Here is a 20,410-nt window from a genome sequence, read left to right as displayed (position 1 = left end):
AGGAAACATGACCCATTGGCACCCAAAATAAAGCAGCAGCTTTTTTAAACTATAGCAATCTACCAATCTTTTCAAGGTCATCAGAAAAGACCCTGATGCTGGAAAAAACTGAAGGCAGGAGGAGAAGGGGATGACAGAGGACAAGATGGTCAGATGGCATCACCAACTCAATGGACATGAGTTTGGACAAGCTCTGGGAGATGGTGAAGGACAGGGAGCCTGGCATGCTGCAGTCCATGGGGTCTCAAAGAATCAGACACGACTGAGCAACGGTATAACAAAAACAATCTACCAACTACAGTTTTGAGATAACACAATCAAAATTTCAAAATCCACAGACATTCTACATGAAATAACATGGCAGTAATCACTGCTTCTCCTCTGTAAATTAAATAGAAAGTCTATAGTGCAAGCCAGGAAGAGATTCTTTACACAGCAACAGACAGCTAATACAGTGGAGCAGAAACTAATTCACCCAAAATTCAGTGGCTTAAAAACATACATTTATTATCTCACAGTTTATGTGGAACAGGAATTTGAGCACATCTCAGCTGAGTCTCTCAGAAAGCTGAAATCAAGTTGTCAGCCTAGAAACTGTTATCTCATTGAAAGACTCAACTGGAGAAGATCCACTTCAAACTTACTAAGTGATGGTTAGCAGTTTTCAGTTCTTTGTGGCTGTTCGAGTGAGGGTCTCAATTCCTTACTGTTTGTCAGCTGGAGACTGACTACCTAGAGGTTCCTTACCACATGAGCCTCTGCCACATGGCAACTTGCTTCAAAGCATGCCAGTTGAGATGGCAACAGACTGTACGAACAACATGGAAGTAACAGTCTTACTAGTAATCTAGTAATTACTACTAATCTAATCATGGAAGTAATATTGGCATCCCACTACCTTTGTTATTTAGGATCAAGTCACTAGGTTCAGCCTAAACTCAAAGGGAGGAGATTACATAAAGATATGAATTCCAATAGGTATGGATATAGGGGCCATCTTAGTCATCTTCCCACCACATTCACACTCTTGGAATATGAATGGGAAGACCAGGCCCAACAAAACATATCTTTAAGTATCTAACGTGAAGCCAAGCAATCTCACTTCCCAAACATGTAGCTAGGGTCTCATGAGAACAAAACCAAGGAGAGTAAGCATGGAGGATATTAAATCCAAAGACACAAAAGTCTACTAAAATGTTGTAACCAAATACAATCTAATATCAGAGAAAACCACTGGGAGCAGCTGCATTACCAAGTCCCAACATGAAAGCTGTGCTTTCTGAGCAATCAAACAAATGACTCACTGGAAGGACTGCCCATCCAAAAAGGTACATAATGCCAAGAAATATAGTTTTGTCTGAAAACAAACGTCTTTTTGAATTTTTATTTATGGCTGCAGAATATTTTGAAAATATACTTAATGCCACTTCACTGCTTCCTGTTTTCTGTGAGATCTGTGTCTGTCACAGCATTTTATTTTGCCTACATGGTACTTTTGAGATTCACATCCACCACAGTAGCAAGGAACTGCTATAAAAATTTCAAACCTTGAAGGTCACCTACATTCTTTCTAAGAGCTATCCAACTGCATATTCTCAGATATCTGAGCATCCCACTATTCAATGATAGTGGCAAGCCAGCGAGGCTGCCTCTGAGAAACTTCAAATGATTTAATTCACCAAGTGCAAAATGCACACTCAGAAAACCAAGAACACTCTGTCCTACATGAATGTAAATGCAGGCAAAGATTATCTAAACGTTCAAAATCGGTCTGCACATTTTTCCATTGTTTCCAGAAATATCCTTAGGCTTTACTTTCTAACAATCCCACACCAAATTTAGCTATGAAGCATTTAAGTTCATTGTTTTGCTAATCACCTATTCATTTTGCTCCTTTAAAAAGAGGATATTTAATAAATATCTAAAACTTAAACAGTACTGTATTTAAAAGACCCTGAAACAATGGCCATCTGTAGGAAAGCAACTATAAATGACCTTAGAGTTGATGTGTGCTGCACACACTTGGATCCTGAATACGTGTTGAATAATAATGGAACACATGTGTGGTGGGCAGAGGGAAAAAAAAAGACTAATGCCAAATTCCACTTGAAAGGTGATAAGCAGACAGGAAGGTTATAAAACAGATGACAAGGGGAATTTTGTCAAGGCTATAGATAACGTCCAACCTGTGATAATAACTTGGTAACACATTTAACATATTTTACCTTGTAAAATATGACTTTAGAGAAATAAACTGAATGTCCTTACCTCTCTAAGATGTATGTTTTCCTTCTCTTTCTGGTCTAAAATCACTTCTAAGTGGCTGACTTGAGACTCAGCCTCTGCCATCCGACGTGTCCGTTCATTGTCATCCTCAAGACTTTTGGACGGCAAACCTTTACTCTGCAACATCTCAAGAAGCTTTTTAATAGACTCGTCTCGGGCATTGAGGGTCTGTTTCTGCGTTTCGATTCTCAGCTCCATTTCCTCCAAGGTCTTCCTCAATAGGAACAGCTCCTTAGCCTGTCTGTCATGCTCAGCTTGGAGCCGCCGGAAGTTCTCCTCCGTCAGTTCGATGGTGAAGTGCTCTGCTCCTCGGTTGCCACTCTCTTGCTGCAGGAGGTGGTTGAGGTCTCTCTGGGTTCGCAGCTCATCTTGAAGGGCCTGGATTGTCAACTGAAGGTGCTATGATGAGAAAGATGGAACAAGAGAGGAGAAAGAAGGGGGGAAAAAGTCAATGAACATGCCAAATGCTATTTGCTGCTATCACACTATGAAGATGGAATGTTAATCATGAGGTCCAGAGGGGCCAGCTGTTAGGTTCTCCAAGGTGACTTCAGAAGCAAGGGACAGCACATGGAGAAGGGGTGTTAATTCAATGATGCTTTCTGAATGTCTTAAGAGAAAGGTACACATACACAGAAACAGTGTATTAGTGTCAGTTGCAAGGTAAATTACACATCTACAGAGTTTTAATTTAGGAGTGGAAAGGGTTAGAGGGAAACTTTCACAAACACACCTTCTTTACACCCACAATGCTCCAGACTCAGTATTCCTTGTTTCCTAAGGTTTCTTTATTCTACTATCTGTTACTTTTTGTGGTAAGTGTATGTCCATTTAAAAATAAAAATGATAGCATCCACTACAAGTAGACATAAACAAGGACTTTATTTTTACAAATAAAGCTGTGAGCAGGTTTAGTAAACAGGATTACTGCATCTGCAAGCAAAAGGGGACAAATACAGACAGACAGACGCACTCAAACACACAAGGAGGTGAGGCTGTGCAGAGCACAACAAACGAGCGGCAAAGAGTGGACAAACCTTGGTTCTTCGGGCATCCAGTAACTGAACAGCATGGGAAATGAAAGAAAAATGAAGCAAAAATCAACACAAAGAAAAGTCCAGGGCAAGCAAAGGATATTTAACAGAAAGAACTTAATCAACATAAAGTACCTTCACAGAGAAGAAAAAAAGAAAATCAGTTTCTTATTATAGCAAAGACCCATAAGCTACATAGAATTTATAGCACTGATGCTTGATAAACATGATTTTAAAAAAGAAAAAAAAATGAGGTTTATTCCACCTCTAATTTTCCTAAATCTCACTGACCCAGGAACCCAGTATCTTGGTTGCTATTACCAGAGATGAAAGCACCACACTCCAGAGCTACCCACATCACCATTTTAGCCTTCAGAGTGGAAGTGCCAGAGAAACAAAATTGCATGAAGACAGGTGGTGAATTCAGCAACACTTCCCCAAGAGGGGCAACCACAGACTGATCACACCAGACAGCCATAAGCTGAAGGCATTTTTGTCCTAGGAGATAATGCAGGGACTTCCAAAACACAGTCACTCATCCATTCACCAAACACATTCTCCTGATACAGACCAGACACAACGCTAAGCATGGAAATCAAGGTGAATGCAAGGCATAGGTCCTGCCTAAAGGGAATTCACAGTATTGTAAGGCATGGATAATAAAATAACATGACTAAGTTACATAAATACTGGAGGAGTCCACATTGGGAAATCCTTCTGAATTCTCATAGCTGATATCCAGAGGGGTTGAGATTTTTCTGAGTGGGGCCTGTACCCAGAAATTAGCACCAAGTGATGCGTTTATCAAACTCTTTATTGGTATCCAGGTCAACTTTTCACTTAAAAACATCCAATGAGAGATTCCTGCCTACTCTCTCATTTGTGTGTCACGGCATCTCCCAAGGTAGCAAATGCAGAGTAAGCAACTGGTATGTATTTAATGACAGTGATTATAAATTTTTAAAAATATAACTCACCCCTGTAAAGTAAAATTACATTTCAGTGCTTTTTAGTACATTTACAAAGTTGTAAAACCACAAACAAATAAATTTTAGAATATTTTCATCATCCCCAAAAGAAATTCTATACCCTTTAGAAGTCACTACCTATCTTCCTCCCTCTCCTCAAGGCCCTAGCAACCACTAATACTTTCTGCCTCTATGGATGTGCCTATTTTGGGCATTCCAAACCAATGGGATCATCCTGTTTTCAGGGTTCATCCATGTTGTAGCATGTATCATGCTACATTTGATAGATGAACATTATTCCAATATAGGGTCTTACTACATGGTATTTATCCATTCAACAGTCAATTTATACATAAATATTCATAGCACCATTATTCATAGTAGCCAAAAAGTGGAAACAACCTAAATATCAGTCAATTGATGAATGAGTATATAAAATGTGGTATATGCATAAAATGGAGTACTATTTAGTCATATAAAGTATGAAGTACTGGTGGACACTGTAACATGGATGAATCTTAAAAACAATATGCCACATGAAAGAAGCCAGTTATAAAATACTACATGTTACATGATTACACTGACAGGAAATATCCATAATAAGCAAATCCACTGACAGAAAACAAATTGGTGATTGTCAGGGGAGATTGTGGGGGAGATGAAGGATATCTATTAAAGTAGCATGTCTTCTTGGGGGGTGATGAAAATCAGCCCTTGAAAGTTGTTTGTTTTTGAGGGGTGTTTCTTTCAGGGGTGATGAAAATGTTCTGGAATTAGCCATTTGGTTCAACAACTTCGTGAATATACTAAAAACCAATGAATTTTACATGTTAAATGGATGAACTGCATGGTACATAAATTATATCTCAATAAAGCTGTCATAAAAAACATCAAACTGGAGCCCATTATACAGAGTGAAGTAAGCCAGAAAGATAAAGAACATTACAGCATACTAACACATATATATGGAATTTAGAAAGGTGGTAACGATAACCCTATATGCAAAACAGAAAAAGAGACACAGAAGTACAGAACAGACTTTTGAACTCTGTGGGAGAAGGTGAGGGTGGGATGTTTCGAAAGAACAGCATGTATATTATCTATGGTGAAACAGATCACCAGCCCAGGTGGGATGCATGAGACAAGTGCTCGGGCCTGGTGCACTGGGAAGACCCAGAGGAATCGGGTGGAGAGGGAGGTGGGAGGGGGGATCGGGATGGGGAATAAGTGTAAATCTATGGCTGATTCATATCAATGTATGACAAAACCCACTGAAATGTTGTGAAGTAATTAGCCTCCAACTAATAAAAAAAAAAAAACTTGAAGTGGGACTACAAGGTAATGTGACCTTCTTCCACCAGCCCGCCATCCCTAAACCACACCAAAACAAAGCACACAGAAGTATCGACAGTGTTCGGCCCACTGATGTGGCTGCTGCTAAGCCTCTTGAGAGTATGCAACTGTCTTCAAGCCATTTAAACATTCCTGACAAGGGCAAATCTCTGTCCTCTTAAAGTGGCTTGGATTTCTGGAATGATCAAAGTTTACTTGGAGACAAACACAATGAAATACAATGATCGTACCAGAAACTATCTTTCCTGGGAGTGACCAAAATAAGGTTAGTTTTCTTATGTAGTTCATAAACTAGTCAGAAGGGAATTCCAAAAAATGCCAAAATGCTTTGAGCAAAGACAGCAGCACTGGAAGACAACCGCTGTTAAGGCTGCTGCCCCTTTGGATGGGCAAGTTGTCTAGTGCCCTGATCCTTTGCTTCCAAACCTGCAAAATGGGACTAATCATAATGCTTACCTCAGAGTTCCTGTGAGGAATAACTAAGGTAATGCATCAAGTGCCAGACTTGAAAATGAAGGGAGGAAGGAAGTGTAGTAGACAAGAGAAGTAGCAAAGAATAAGAAGAAGAGAGGAATGAAGGGGGGAAAAAAATCAGTCCATTTATCCATTCAATACTCATTTACCCAGTGTCTTCCTCATACCTGTGAAATATCAAAAAAAAGAGAGAGAGAGAGAAAACAAAAAGAAATGGTCCTTGCTCCCAATCCATGTGGACATGTAAACCAATAGCAGCAATATGACAGAAGTCACAGCCAGGTGGCTAGAAATGCAGGGAAGGTGTAACCCAGGCTAAAGAAATGTAAGAAAACACAAGAGCTACCCAAACTAAGAGGTACCACTGAGCTATGTCTTGAAGAATAAATGAGAGCCAACCCTGGGAAGAATGAAGGAAAGAGTGGAGAAAGTATAAAAGCCCAGAGGCAAAGACAGACTAGACCTATTAAGGAACAGTAATGACAAAAATCTTTATAGCCCTTCCATAGCCCAGGTGCCATTCTAAGCATTTTTCATTCTTCACAAACACCCAGTGAGACAGGGCATTTAATGAAAGACAACATGCAGGCAGAGTGGTTAAGTAACCTGCACTAAGCTACCCAGCCAGGTAAGCGCCACAGTCAGGTGTTCATCCACCTCGAAGTCTGACCCCAGCATCTTGCATGAACCAGTATACTACCTGAACTCTGAACTGGTATAAATACTTCTCCAGGGGGTCTTCCCAACCCAGGGATTGAACCCAGATCTCCTACACTGCAGGCAGATTCTTTATCGTCTGAGCTATCAGGGAAGCCCATATACACTTCAGGATGGCTGAAAAAAGAAACGGGGGGGTGGCTAGAGTGGCCAGAACAGACAAGGCAGGCAATTCTGACAGCTGTTAACAATTCTCAAAATAAAACTCAGCCACTCTAACCAAGCAATTCCTCACTCTGAGATGGTCACAATGGATATCTCTAGGTTGTACATTAAGAAAACTTACTTTCCAGGTAATCATTTTATTAGTTACTGAATGACTTCAGCATTGACCAAACACAATCTGATAATCTATAATCCAGCGTTTAAAAATGTCTCAAAATCTATTTTTCATTTAGTTTTTATTTTCTTTTTTAAAAAGTTTATTTTTTAATAAGTGGAAAATTGCTTTACAAATTTGTGTTTGTTTCTGCCGTACAACAATAATCAATCATAATTACATATATAGATATATATATAGGCTAGGGTATGCTGCTGTGACAAAAGCACAAAAACCCACACTCTGAAAGATGAATCCATCTAACATCCTGATGGCATGGAATCAGAATTCTTAGAGCTCACAGAGGCCCTGAAGATTAGCTTGTTAACTTCATCTTACAAGTGAGAAAATCAGATCCACTCAGGTTAAATGACAGGCCCAAGAGCACACAAACATACTGCAAAAGCCAGAATCTTGGTTTCTGGGATCCTGGACTCCATCCTCTAACAACCCTAAAAGTAGACCAAAAGGAGGTGGTTCTCCAGTTTGACAACTTAGAAAATAGCAGTGGTGTCTCTTATAGGGAGGATGAGAGACAACCTAAATCATCTGACTTCTACATCATCCGGTCCTATCCAATAGTTAAACAGCACCGGACACTCCAAGGATAACTTATTGAGACCTCATTTCTAAGACCTTGCAATTAGTAATGACTACTATGTAGCGATTAGAGATGAGGTGTTAGTCACTCAGTCCTGTCCAACTCTGTAACCTGATGGACTGTAGCCCACTAGGCTCCTCTATCCATGGAATTCTCCACACAAGAATACTGCAGTGGGTTGCCATTCCCTTCTCCAGGGGATCTTCTTGACCCAAGGATCAAAACTTGGTCTCCTCCACTGAAGACAAGTTCAGTTTAAAAAAAAAAAAAACTCTCTAAAAGATCAAGATACATGAATACAAGTGAAAACTCTAGCAAAGTCAAAGCACTTTTTCAAAGGTGCTTTGAAACACTTTTTTGTTGTAGTTCAGTTGCTCAGTAGTGTCTGACTCTTTGTGACCCCGTGGACTGTAGCCTGCCAGGCTCTTATGTCCAAGGAATTTTCCAGGCAAGAACATTGGAACGGGTTGCCATTTTTTCCCCCGGGGATCTTCCCGGACCAGGGATTGCACCCATGTCTCCTGCATCGGCAGACAGATTCTTGACCACTGAGGCACCAGGGAAGCTCTCTCTAAGGGTTAAAAAATAAAAAAATAAAGAAAATGCACAGTTTTCAATCTCCCCTCTTCTATAATTACTCTATTCCTTCACATTGAATCATCTCCCACTTCTCAACCATGAAAGCACATTTAAATCTCACTGGATAAATAATCAAAGGCATGCATTTCAGTTTGTAACCTACATCAGGGAACTATAAACCAGCAACTTATTAGGATGTGTCCAGGAGCCATCTCTTAGGAATTTCTCAGTCATCACTGTGGTGTCAACTCCCCAAAGCCTCAACCACTCTTCCTGCTGCTTCCATTCCACTACATATTAGGAGAAAGAAGCCCTTCCAATATCCACCTGCATGGGAATAGGACATTGCCAGGTGATCCAACCTCATTCCTGGGAGCCAATCAAATTTCTATCAACTTGGCACTTATAACACAAGTATAATAGGTGGCAAAAGAGTTAATTCTCTTCAAGCACAGAAGTGAGTCTATGGTTGGATGAGTATTCAGAAAGTTTTTTACTCCCCACCCTGATTGTGGGGTCATCCTCCAGTTGTCCTCAAAGAATCAAAGCTAAGAAGGCAAACTCCCTTATCCACAGCTGACCACTGAGGACACCAAAGAAAGTAAAGCAGCTGTGACAACAGACATCCAGGCTTCTCTCTGCAGTCACTCTGCTAAGGAGTCCAAACAGAATGCATCATATTTACCCTGATATCTGGCCTTTAACCCAGTTCTTTTCTCCCCACACTTAATTACATACTTTGAACTCTATCCTGGATAGTAAAGGCGAACCCCTTTACTGACTCACTGGAAAACATTGAAGGCAGAAGGAGAAGGGGACAACACGGGATGAGATGGATGGTTGGCATCACCAACTCAACGGACATGAGTTTGAGCAAGCTTCGGGAGTTGGTGATGGACAGGGAAGCCTGGCATGCCGCAGCCATGGGGTCACAAAGAGTCAGACACGACTGAGCGACTGAACTGAAAGGCTAACCCCAAATCCAGTACACAGAAGGAAAAAAGCTTAAAATTATTGGCCTGGTCATTAAACACAGGTAAATGGAATGGGAACCAAAGAGATGAGCTTGTGCACTTGATTCCAAGTTACAGACAATAAACTAGGTCATAAGGACTTCTGCTTCTGGTGTTATGGCAGGCTTATTTTCTGATACAACCTCCTAGTACTCAACATTCAGATAAAGGCAAAATATATCTTTCAAAGCATCGCCATGCTCACAAAAAGGCAAGGGAAATTGCCAAGAAGAAAAGAGATTTAGAGAGAGATAAAGTTAGCTCCTCAAGGGTAGGTTCTGGGCCAAATTTGTATCATACCCCCAACTCTAGCACATAATAGGTTCCCAATAAATAGTGAGTAAAATATGGACAGAAGATGAGAGAACCAAAAAGGAAATTGTTCACCCAACAGTCAGTACAGGAGAACAATGTGAGGCAGAATAGTTTCCATTTTTCTTTGGTTTGCTGTAGTTAGGCTGGGAATGGGGCAGGAAGGGGAGGTAGTGGTGGTGGGAGAAGTAGGAAGAATATTCTTGACCTCAGATTACTCTGTCCTGTTCTCTCTCCCAAAACTCAAAATTCCTCACGTCCACCAGCTCACTTGTCTGACAATACTGCTCCAAAGCTGCCAGAACTATGTCCACTTCACAAGAGAATAAATTGAGCTGGCTTAAGGGATTTTATTGCAATCACATCATTAGCAAACATGGGCCAGAGTCTAAAATTGAGGTTTCCTCCAGCCAATTCTGAAGTCTCCCCTGCTCTAAAAATACTATAGAACTTCATTTTACACAATTCTTACAGGCTTCCATAGTTACTTAATTTTGAAAAAAGGAGAACAATGAAAACTAAGAAACTAAGCCATACTTGAGTTTATATGGAAAAGGGGAGAAAATATACTTTGCTTTAGCCAATGTTTAGGAGAGTGACTTCCAACAGCCACTGGAGTCAGAATCTAATCCAGATTTCAGAATGTCTAAAACACAAAAAAAGGTAAATAGAATGAAAGCATAATTATATATGTATGATGTACATGGAACACACAATTATTTAAGTAGGGCCTAGCCAGATGTTTAGAATCTACTGTGTCTTATCCCCAAACATGGAAAATATGAGTTCCTGGCAGATTTGAAAAAATTTGTGACCTTAAGCTCTTTTCCACACTATGGGGAAAAAGCAAAAAATGATAAAGTTTTGGACTATAAAGCAGTTTAGAGTTTCACTGCTATGAAAACCGTCTCTGAGCTTTATAAAAATATGAATTGGCTTATATCCAAAAGTCTTGAATTTTTTTTTTTAATAAATCCTTACTCCTTCTCAAGAAAGGGCTTAACATAACTCTTTCAAAGAAAACAGAATCTCTTTGCAGACAACTTGGCCCGCTCCACTTCTCCTGTGACTTTATTTTCCTATTTATCATTTCCCAGGTTGTCTCTAATCATATAGTAAGGGCAGGTCCTCTGATCCCTTCTTCCATGATCCCGTGCGCAGGATGTGCAGTGCTCCTCATGGCTGCAAACCTCCCACAGGCTGTGTCGTGTGTGTGAAAAGACAAAGAGCAGGCACTGGCTAAAAACACGTGGCCCCAGTGTGCTGGGGAAGAGGTGCTCTACTGAGAAGAGTACAAAAAGTTAATATTTAGACATATGATCTAGGCATTCTCCTTTAGGTTAAAGGAGGCACAGCGCTAATAGAGAATACTGATAGGTGACTTTTTTTAAGCAGCAAAGTACCAGTACCCTGGGATTCTCAGACAGATGCACTGTTGGTGATAACTGCAGAGCCCACTCTGGTTGATAATACGTGACATTCTGCCAAGATTGATAATACTAAGAACAGTATACATGGGAAAGCCCTCTTGGCAGTTGCTTTTGTAAGCAAGAAGGAGTTCTGGTTTTCATTACAGACCAATACTATAAGGTGGCACAATACTGGAATATTGTACTGAGCTGAGAGCTAGGATTTAAGTTCTAATTCCAGCCTTCCTACTTATCAATTACATAATTGGAGAAAATCACCAGACTTGCCTGGGCTTCCAAGAGCAGTTGTGATGAGCTGGGTTTTGAATCCTGCAGCTATCCATGACAGCCTATGTTACCTTGGACAAGTTACTTAAGTACTGTGAGCAAATAATTCATCCATAAACAAGAAATAATCATCATAACTAACTTACAGAGTTCACACAAAGACGACATGAGATGTTCATCAAGTGAACAAGTTCCCACAAAGCATGAAGCACAGGGCCTGGCACATAAATGAGGGCTCAATAAATGTTCATTGTTTTCATTGCTGTGCAGACTGTGTGGTGGCTAGAGGCCCAGAATTAAAATGTCTCTCCTTCCTCCTCTCATTTTGACAAGGAAAAGAAATGAATAAACATAAAATTTTGACCACTGAATACATGTAACAGTGAGAAACAAAATGCTAACTACTATGGCATTTTTTAAATAAGGGAAAACAGGAAACAGTTGTTTTAAGACCAACTCAAAGATGGATAAAATTGATTTCCCATCAACTTGTCTATAAATAACTCTGCAAAGGGGCTCTAGGAAATAACTGTTTCTATTTTGAAGGTCGGGGTTCTTTCCCTGTTACCCAGTAATATATAAGCAACTAAAGGAAAGTGGCATCCCCTGACACTGACACTGTTCAACTTGTTACAGGTGAAAAAAGAAATAAAAACAGAAGTATAAGACCTAGATAGTTTTTTAATGTGTTTAGAGAAGTAATCCCAAACATGTAATCATAAAAATGATGGTTAAAGTTGGAACGCTTCCAATTATTAATAGCCACTGCCACATGCAGTTAGAGAATAGTTCTTTCATTTTAATTGCTTAGCAAATCTTTACTGTAAATGGCATTTTAAAATCTTTACTGCAATTTCCTTCCCTGTCACCTCCCTTTCACCTCCCAACATGTCCATTTAACAAAACTGCTTACCATGTAAGTATTTTTAATACAAGTAAGAGAACTTAGATTAATATCAATGTAAAAAGTTGGGTGGCAGGCTTTGAACTACTGATTTTTCCCTACTCTAACCAACATGTTTGCTCAAATTCTAGCCCTTGCTATTCAAGTTTTCATAAGGAGTTCAGTTCAGTAGAGTCATTTAGTCGTGTCCAACTCTTTGCAACCCCATGAACTGCAGCACACCAGGCTTCCCTATCCATCAAAAACTCCTGGAGCTTACTCAAACTCACATCCATAGAGTCAATGATGCGATCCAACCATCTCATTCTCTGTCATCCCCTTCTCCTCCCACCTTCAATCTTTCCCATCATCAGGATGTCTGGCTCTAGGTGAGTGCTCACACCACTGTGGTTATCTGGGTCATGAAGATCTTTTTTGCATAGTTCTGTGTGTTCTTGCCACCTCTTCTTAATATCTTCTGCTTCTGTTAGGTCCATACCATTTCTGTCCTTTATTGTGCCCATGTCTGCATGAAATGTTCCCTTGGTATCTCTAATTTTCTTGAAGAGATTTCTAGTCTTTCCCATTCTACTGTTTTCCTCTATTTCTTTGCATTGATCACTGAGGAAGGCTTTCTTATCTCTCCTTGCTATTCTTGGAGAATAGCATGAGGAGCGATTCTCCCTAAGTACTCTTCTGCTTCTCGAGTCACTGCCTACGAAGAGGCAGGGGGAACTGACCTCCACGCTGCTCAGAATGTTACCACTGGATCAGTAGCAACAGCATCTCCTGAAATCATGTAAGAATGGTGGAATCTCAGGTCTCACTCAGACCTGCAGAATCAGAATCTGCATTCTAACAAGACTACCAGGTAATCTGTAGGTGCATAAAGCCCTAAGAAGCACTTTTCTGGACTTGGGAAAAAAAAAAGCTTTAGCACTATTAAAAATAATTATATGGGCACTGAACAGTGAGGAAGGAAAATATCATGAAAATAGTACTGTAATATAGTGTTAAGGAGCACACTGAAAAGTCAGTTTGTGTGATTAATAAAATCTGAGTAAACTTTGAGTAGTGTCCCTTAATACAATACTAGATGAAACAGGCAAACAGGGCCATTCATTCATTCATTCAACAGCAATTGAACTATGTGCTGACAGGCATATACACTAACCTTCCTTTCCAAGTCAAAAAAATAAATCCTGGGACTTCCCTGGTGGTCCAGTGGCTAAGATTCTGCACTCCCAATGCAGGGGGCCTGGGTTCAATCCCTGATCAGGGAACTAGATCTCCCATGCCACAACTAAAACCCAATACAGCCAAACAAATAAATTTCTTAAATTAAAAAAAAAGAAATCCTCCCAGGTTAAATATAAACAAACATATATTTTATTATATATATATTATCATATATGTATAATATATTATGACTTAAATATAAGTAATATATATTTTAAACAAAATAGATGACTATATTATAAATATTATACATTATATAATATTATCATATACACTGTTTATTTAATTTTTTTCACTTTTATTACACTATTTTATTTGGGAGAAAATGCATTTAAAAATTTCCAACATGTTAAGATTTAGAACAAAAAAGGAAGACATGGCCCCAAAGAAAGTAGCTGTAATGAAGAGTAGCTGGCTGGGCTGAGCAGTAAAAGACTTTCTATTTAGCCCTCTGAACACTGTTTATTTTTAAGTGATACATAATATCCAAATTTTAATTCTGTACTACTATGTCAGTTATTGCTGTTTAAAAGACAATCTGGCACTTCCCTGGTGGCTCAGTTGTAAAGAATCTGCCTGCTAATGCAGGAGACACAGGTTCGATCCCTGGTCCCAGAAGATCCCACATGCCTTGGGGCAACTAAGCTCACGTACCACAACTACTGAGCCTGCACTCTAGAGTCTGTGAGCCACAACTACTGAACCTATATGTTGGCCTATTGAAACCTGAGTGCCCTAGAACAAGTGCTGCCGTTAGGAGAAGCTACTGCAATGAGAAGCCCGTGCACTGCAACTGTAGATTAGCCCCAGTCACCAAACTAAAGAAAAGCCTACAGAGCAGTAAAGACCCAGCAGAGCCACAAATAAATAAGACAAACTGAGGCAACCTTTAAAGACTCATCTAAACTGCCAAGTACTAGACTTTACATCCAACTATTTTATTCACTTAAAGTTTTAGCTAGCACATCCATATGCATGTCTGTGCTCTTTGTGGAATTTTAAGTGGCTGGAAAAACCATGAGAAGTCCGAGCTGAACCTTCTTTTACAAACTCTATCTTGAACAGTATACACAAAAAATGTGAATATACTGGGCCATAAGCAGCCTAATCACTAAACTCTCCAAGTTTTTCATTTTCTCAGTGAACTAGAATCAAAGACCTAAATCTTTATTTGTTTCTCTGATGTAAAAGTAAGATTACTACTGTATTCACACAATGCTTATGATCTTTAATATTGTATATACATATATTTTTATATTACATATTATATGTATACAGAGAGAATGTACCATATCGCATACATAAAGATATAGCCAATATACCAAAGGAACGTAAAATGAATAGATAAGAAGGAAGTAGAAAAAAATACATCAAAATGATCACTGCTGGGGAAAAAGGGAATAAAGAATGACTACTGAAGAGTATGGGATTTTGGGGGGAGGTAATGAAAATGTTTTAAATGAATATAGAAAAAAAAATCAAATTGAATATATTTAAAGGTAAATTTTATGATACATGAGATATCTCAAAGATGTTAAAAATGATGGGAGGTGGGAGCATTATGGATGCCTTCTGCAAATATTTTTTCCAAGAATAATTTTTGAATGCCTACTGCTAAAGACTGCATGTTTAGATCCCCCTAAAATTCTTATGTTGAAACCTAATCTCTAATGTGATGGTACTTAGAGGTGGGAAGTTCAGGACCTGATAAGATCCTCAGAGTAGAAACCTCATGAATGGGAATAATGTCCTTATAAAAGAGGTCCCAGAGAGCTTCTTCGCCCCTTCTACCACGTGAGGACACAATGAGAAAACAGCTGCCTATGAACTACAGAGCAGGCCTTCACCTTGATCCTGGACTTCCTAAATTCTAGAACTATAAGAAATAAATGTTTGCTGTTTATAAGCCACCCAAGGTACGGCATTTTTATTTTAGCAACATGAATGGACTAAGACACTTGTCATGTGCTCTTCACTGCTAGGTTAGTTAACAGTCTTTGATTTCCAAGCAACAGAAACTGATTTGGCTTTACCTTAAGCTAAAGAAAGGAATGTATGAGAAAGATATCAGGCTATCTCCCTGAATCAAAACAGCAATTGTGAAAACAAAACCAAGGGGAAAAGTAAGCAGGACATAGCAGGAATCGCTGCAAGAAGATGTGACTTGGTCCAACAACTCTGCTCCAAACTGTAAATACTCACTCAACAGAAAACAAAGTGATACTGGCACGGGCCAGGGGTCCACCACAAATGAATCAGTTGTGGCAGGTGACCCTGCCCGTCAGAAGCTACTCAAAAGAAAAACCTTGTTTAAAGGTGGGCAGAGAACCCAAGAAGAATCTACTACAATTGCTGTTATAAGTAAAGATTTTAAAAAGAAGCAAAATATGAATAACATAAGAGTGCTAAACAGCAATATGTACAAGACTGTGGTGATCTTCTAGTACAAACATAACCACGCCAATTCACGCTTTTGATATGCAATAGCAGACATGAATTAAGAGATCAGCAAACTTAGAGAAGTATTGACTTCCAGAAGGAAATAGAGTAAAAAATAAACTTGACAGTCAAAGTCCTAGACACTTGATTGAGAACAGCTCTCTCAGTTAAGAACCCTATCTTTGACGTCTAACAGTCCCTCTGCAGCTTTGGAACTCACTAGCTGTGGGGTCAATCTGGTCACTCATTAGCTACAGGGTCCCTCATCCTTTGGAGGGCTGTGTGACACTAACAGGTTACTTCTGTTCTCTAGATTTTACTTTCCAGCTATTTTAAAAGCTAATAGGGACATCCCTGATGATCTAGTGGCGAAGACCCTGAGCTCCCAGGGCAGGGGGCCCAGGTTCAATTCCTGTTCGGGGAATTAGATCCTGCATGCTGCAGTTAAGATCCAGCATAGTCAAATAAATAAGTACTTTAAAAAAAAAGTGGTAATAATACAAACATCTCACAAAACCAAGATGAAGCACACAGATAATGCATATCAGATACTTAGCAAGTCCCACTCCAGTCCGCAGGAAGCCATCATTTTTAAAAGCTGCTATTATTATTAATATACAAACCCAAAATGCAATGGAAAGGAACAATATTAAAGTGGCAGGGTTGAGGGGGAAGTGTGAAATTATGTTTGTCATGTACAAATAAAAACCTGTAACCTAGAAGAAATTTCTGACTTGGCCACTTCAAATGCTAATCTTTCAGTATCAAATAAAACACTCTGAAAGAATAGCCATAGATTTTTCCACAAGCTGGTGTAACATTTTTAAAAGACAACAAGTATCTAACAACAGAATACAGAATGTTGGTGATGAGAGGGATTAGAACAATAATCGTTTTTGCTTCATTTTATAGGAGGATAAACTGAGGCCCAAAAAGCCGGACCACTCCTCACCCAAAGTCAGCAGAGACATCAGCAGTACTAGCTGTAAAGCCTGGGTATGAAACTCACAGCAGAATGCTTTGTCCTGGTCTGTACCTTCCAGTCCCCTGCCACCGGTTTTATTTGGTCACCTAACTACAGAAGGATCCTGTTACCACATAATTAGTGTCAGGACATGTGCAACAGCTGCCACGAGCCAGATTTCCACACTGGAGTCAAACGTCTTTGGCCCAGGCACATCCCTCCCACCACATGCCACTGATGGTATAGCTGCCGTAACCACACTCCATTCCTCAGTGGCTCCAGGACTTCGAGAGTTGGAACAGATGATTAAGTCCAACCATGATGAAGTAACTCATCTCTTTGAAAGGACTTCTTAAAGAATATCTTTTAGAGAATTTTTAAAGGTTTAGCATTCTTCCACCTGAGAGCTTCAGGGCTTCGAAAGGATTTACGGGAATTTCCCCCCAGAAAATGTGAGATACATGTCAAGAATAAAGGGGTCACTTAGGAACCTGGAAAATATAATGGTAAGTCACAGGAGATCCATGTTATCATGGGAAAGCCAAAGAAAAAAACAGAGAGAAGGAATGGTTCTCTTACAGATACCATCACTGGAAGAATATGCTCTATGGCTAAGAAATAAGACCCCTCAATAGCAATCATGAGTAATATCAATTTGATGTTATTTTATTTTATCTGATAATTTTATACATATTATTAATAATTAAAGTTTTCCTTAGCAGAGACTCAGAAACCCATGTAAGCATTCATAAGCATATGGATACATTTCATATGTTTTAACAGTCTTTCTCAAATCTTTAAACCAGTGAAAGTGAATAGAACTTTCTCCAAAAGGATAGTAAAAATTATTTTTAAACAAGGACTTGCAAAGTACTTTTTTCATCCTTGGATATTTATTTTGTTTTATAATTCATTTGAGACCTTTAAAGTCAGGAAGGGAGAAAAAATGGCTTTCAAATTTGAGTCTGGAACAGAGCTAACCCATCAAGTCCAACAGGGATATAAAGAAAGTGTCTAACAGTGCAGACACTGCCGGTGCCCGGAACAAAAGCATTATTGAATGGAAGAAGAATTTAAATTGAAGCAAGTCCTAATGTAAAACCTTAGTAACTCCAAGTCCTACTGCCATTTTTTTCCTAATAAGATAAACTATTAGTTCTGGGTTACATAAATTTCAACATACCAGAGCCCTTAGCAAGTTACAGGGAGGCCCATGGCTCTCCCGAATCCACACATTTGTACATTATTTAAGATGCACGATTGTCCTTCTCACCATTATGAGTCCTTAGCTGTGGAGTAGGAAAAGGTTGGTATACAAAACCAGTGAAGATAGGGGCCTAAAAAATGAGTGGAAATTTTTTGCTGTGTCTTTAAAGGTTTTATTTCTTTACTTTAAAAATCCAAAGGGAAATAAGAGTGGAAAGAATTGCAGGCTTTATGGTTTTAGAAAGGAGGAAAAAAATAAACATAGGATGACTTTACAGTTTACAGTGTCTGAGAAGAGCCTCCTCATTTATTCCTTTAAATAAGCTTTTAAGTCATCTTTTAAATGGCAAAGAAAATTCTGTTATTAGAGGAGTTACTGAAATCCAGTGTGGATTTCAGTTAAGTGCCTGAGTCTTGGATTCAAACAAGAACTGGATCTACCACTGTTTATGTCTATACTGTTTAATCTCTGGCAAATAGTTTGCCCTCAGTTTCTTCCACTGTAAAATGAGGACGATACACTTGCAGTTGTGAGTAGATTTAATATTTATGTTTATATGTAAATTTGTATTTACACATTTATTTATGTATATAGATACACATATAGCTAAGTACAGTTTATGAATTCAATACACACCCTCTCTTCATGTTGCAATTAGTACTACTAGTGAAAACCACCATTTTGCTAGAAAATATCTTTAAAGGTTATTTAGCAATTCACTCAATAAATTCTAGGCAGGATAACACTAACTTGCTTCCTCAGAAAGAGGTCTATTTCTTTGTGAAAGAAGCCTTTTTTGTGTTAAGAATGTTAACACGATCTTCCATCAAATTCATTATCTATTCTTCCTTCATTTGAGTCCAGTTGGAGAGTTTAAGAGTACAAGTTGGTCATTAATTTCTGCCACAACCACTTTCAGGCAACATTCACTCAACTCACTTTTACCTAGCATTTCTTCACTGTGATAAGCTCTATGCTAAGGCACTAAGGATACAAGGACAGATAAAGAATGAGATGTTGTCCTTGGCCTTGAGAAGCTCCTAGTCAAATGAAAGTGACAAATGTGGAGACCAATAATCAAAACAGAAAGGGATAAGGGAACATAAGGGAGTGTGTGCAAATTGCTGAGGCAACACAGTGAATGGAGGTGTCAATGTGGTCTGAGCACAGAAAACTCCACAGAAGATGTGAACTTTGAGTGGGGCCTAAGAACAAAGGAGAATTTCCCAGAGGCAAAAAGGGACGGTATTCCAGGCAGGGTAAAGGATATGAGAAAAGTCTAGAAGTGTGGAAACACCATGGCGTATTGGTGTTTCCAGCAGCAAATGCAGCAGCCAAAGTGGCAGGAGGTAGTTAGAAAGGGGCAATGATTATCATAAAGGACTCAAATATCATAAAAAAAGATGTGAACTTCAAAAACAGTGGTATAAATCAAGTATTTAATACTGCATATTACAAACTGTGGACTTATGAGTGCATTCTCTGAGGTCTGTGAGTTTCATAAAAATTTGAAATTTAATTTTGATGATAATAAAAATAAAATTTTCTAAAATTAAGATACAACTTTGCTTTGTACTGACAATTTATATTTTATTCATTCAAAAAAAAAAAATACCTACTGAACATCTACTATGTGCCATGCACAATACGAGGCATTGGAGATATAACTGAGCAAAAGAGACAAAGTACCTGAGTTCACAAAACTTAGAGAATCCAAAAAGGGAGACAATCAGTAAACAAATTAAAGTATAGCATATCAGGAAACAGTGCTTCAGAGATAAACAAAACATGAAAATGGTAAGAGGGTATTAATTCATGCAGGATAGACAGGTAGTCCTACTTTCTCACCAATGTGACATTTGAACAAAGATATTTGAAAGATATCTTCAAAAATAAGATTTCATTTCCCCACAGTTGTCACAAACATTCTTAAGGGTCTACAAGAATGCTTCCTACTTTTACCTTAAAAGAGGTTCATATACCAAAGTTTGGGGGAAACATAAGGATGCGTATTTTAGAAGTAGAAGACAGTTATAAAGGAAGGAAGATTAGAGGCAGAGAAACCAGTAAGGAAGGTACTGGAATAATTCAAGCAAAAAGGATAGTAAGGGACTAGCAGATAACCTATACAATTTCTAGGAATATGGCAGGACAGGTAACTATAAACATTAGAAAATGCTAGAAAAAATACAAAATGAAAAGATAATACAAAAATACCACTTTGCATGCATAGATGAACGTGCGTGTAAGTAAGAGAAATCCTCAGAAGCCAAAAACAAAAAGGGAAACAGTGAAAGGAGCTAAGGGTTCATCTGTCAAGGGCTC

The 20,410-nt window shown here is 38.9% G+C and overlaps 1 protein-coding gene across 1 annotated transcript in view; it reads right to left on the bottom strand.

The window, feature by feature from the left end:
* ERC2 (ELKS/RAB6-interacting/CAST family member 2) overlaps positions 1-20,410 on the bottom strand; it is a 981,757-nt gene that overhangs the window by 809,314 nt on the left and 152,033 nt on the right. The window contains exons 3-4 of the mRNA XM_043885488.1: positions 3,324-3,347; positions 2,269-2,685 (exon numbers count right to left, since the gene is read on the bottom strand). Of these exons, the coding sequence (XP_043741423.1) occupies positions 2,269-2,685; positions 3,324-3,347 (441 nt within the window). The remainder of the gene's footprint in view (positions 1-2,268; positions 2,686-3,323; positions 3,348-20,410) is intronic.

The sequence above is a fragment of the Cervus elaphus genome, chromosome 24 (assembly GCF_910594005.1).
Source record: "Cervus elaphus chromosome 24, mCerEla1.1, whole genome shotgun sequence".
Classification (NCBI taxonomy): domain Eukaryota; kingdom Metazoa; phylum Chordata; class Mammalia; order Artiodactyla; family Cervidae; genus Cervus; species Cervus elaphus.
Note: the sequence above shows the minus strand (reverse complement) of the source record. Positions and strands in the feature narration are given on the sequence as shown.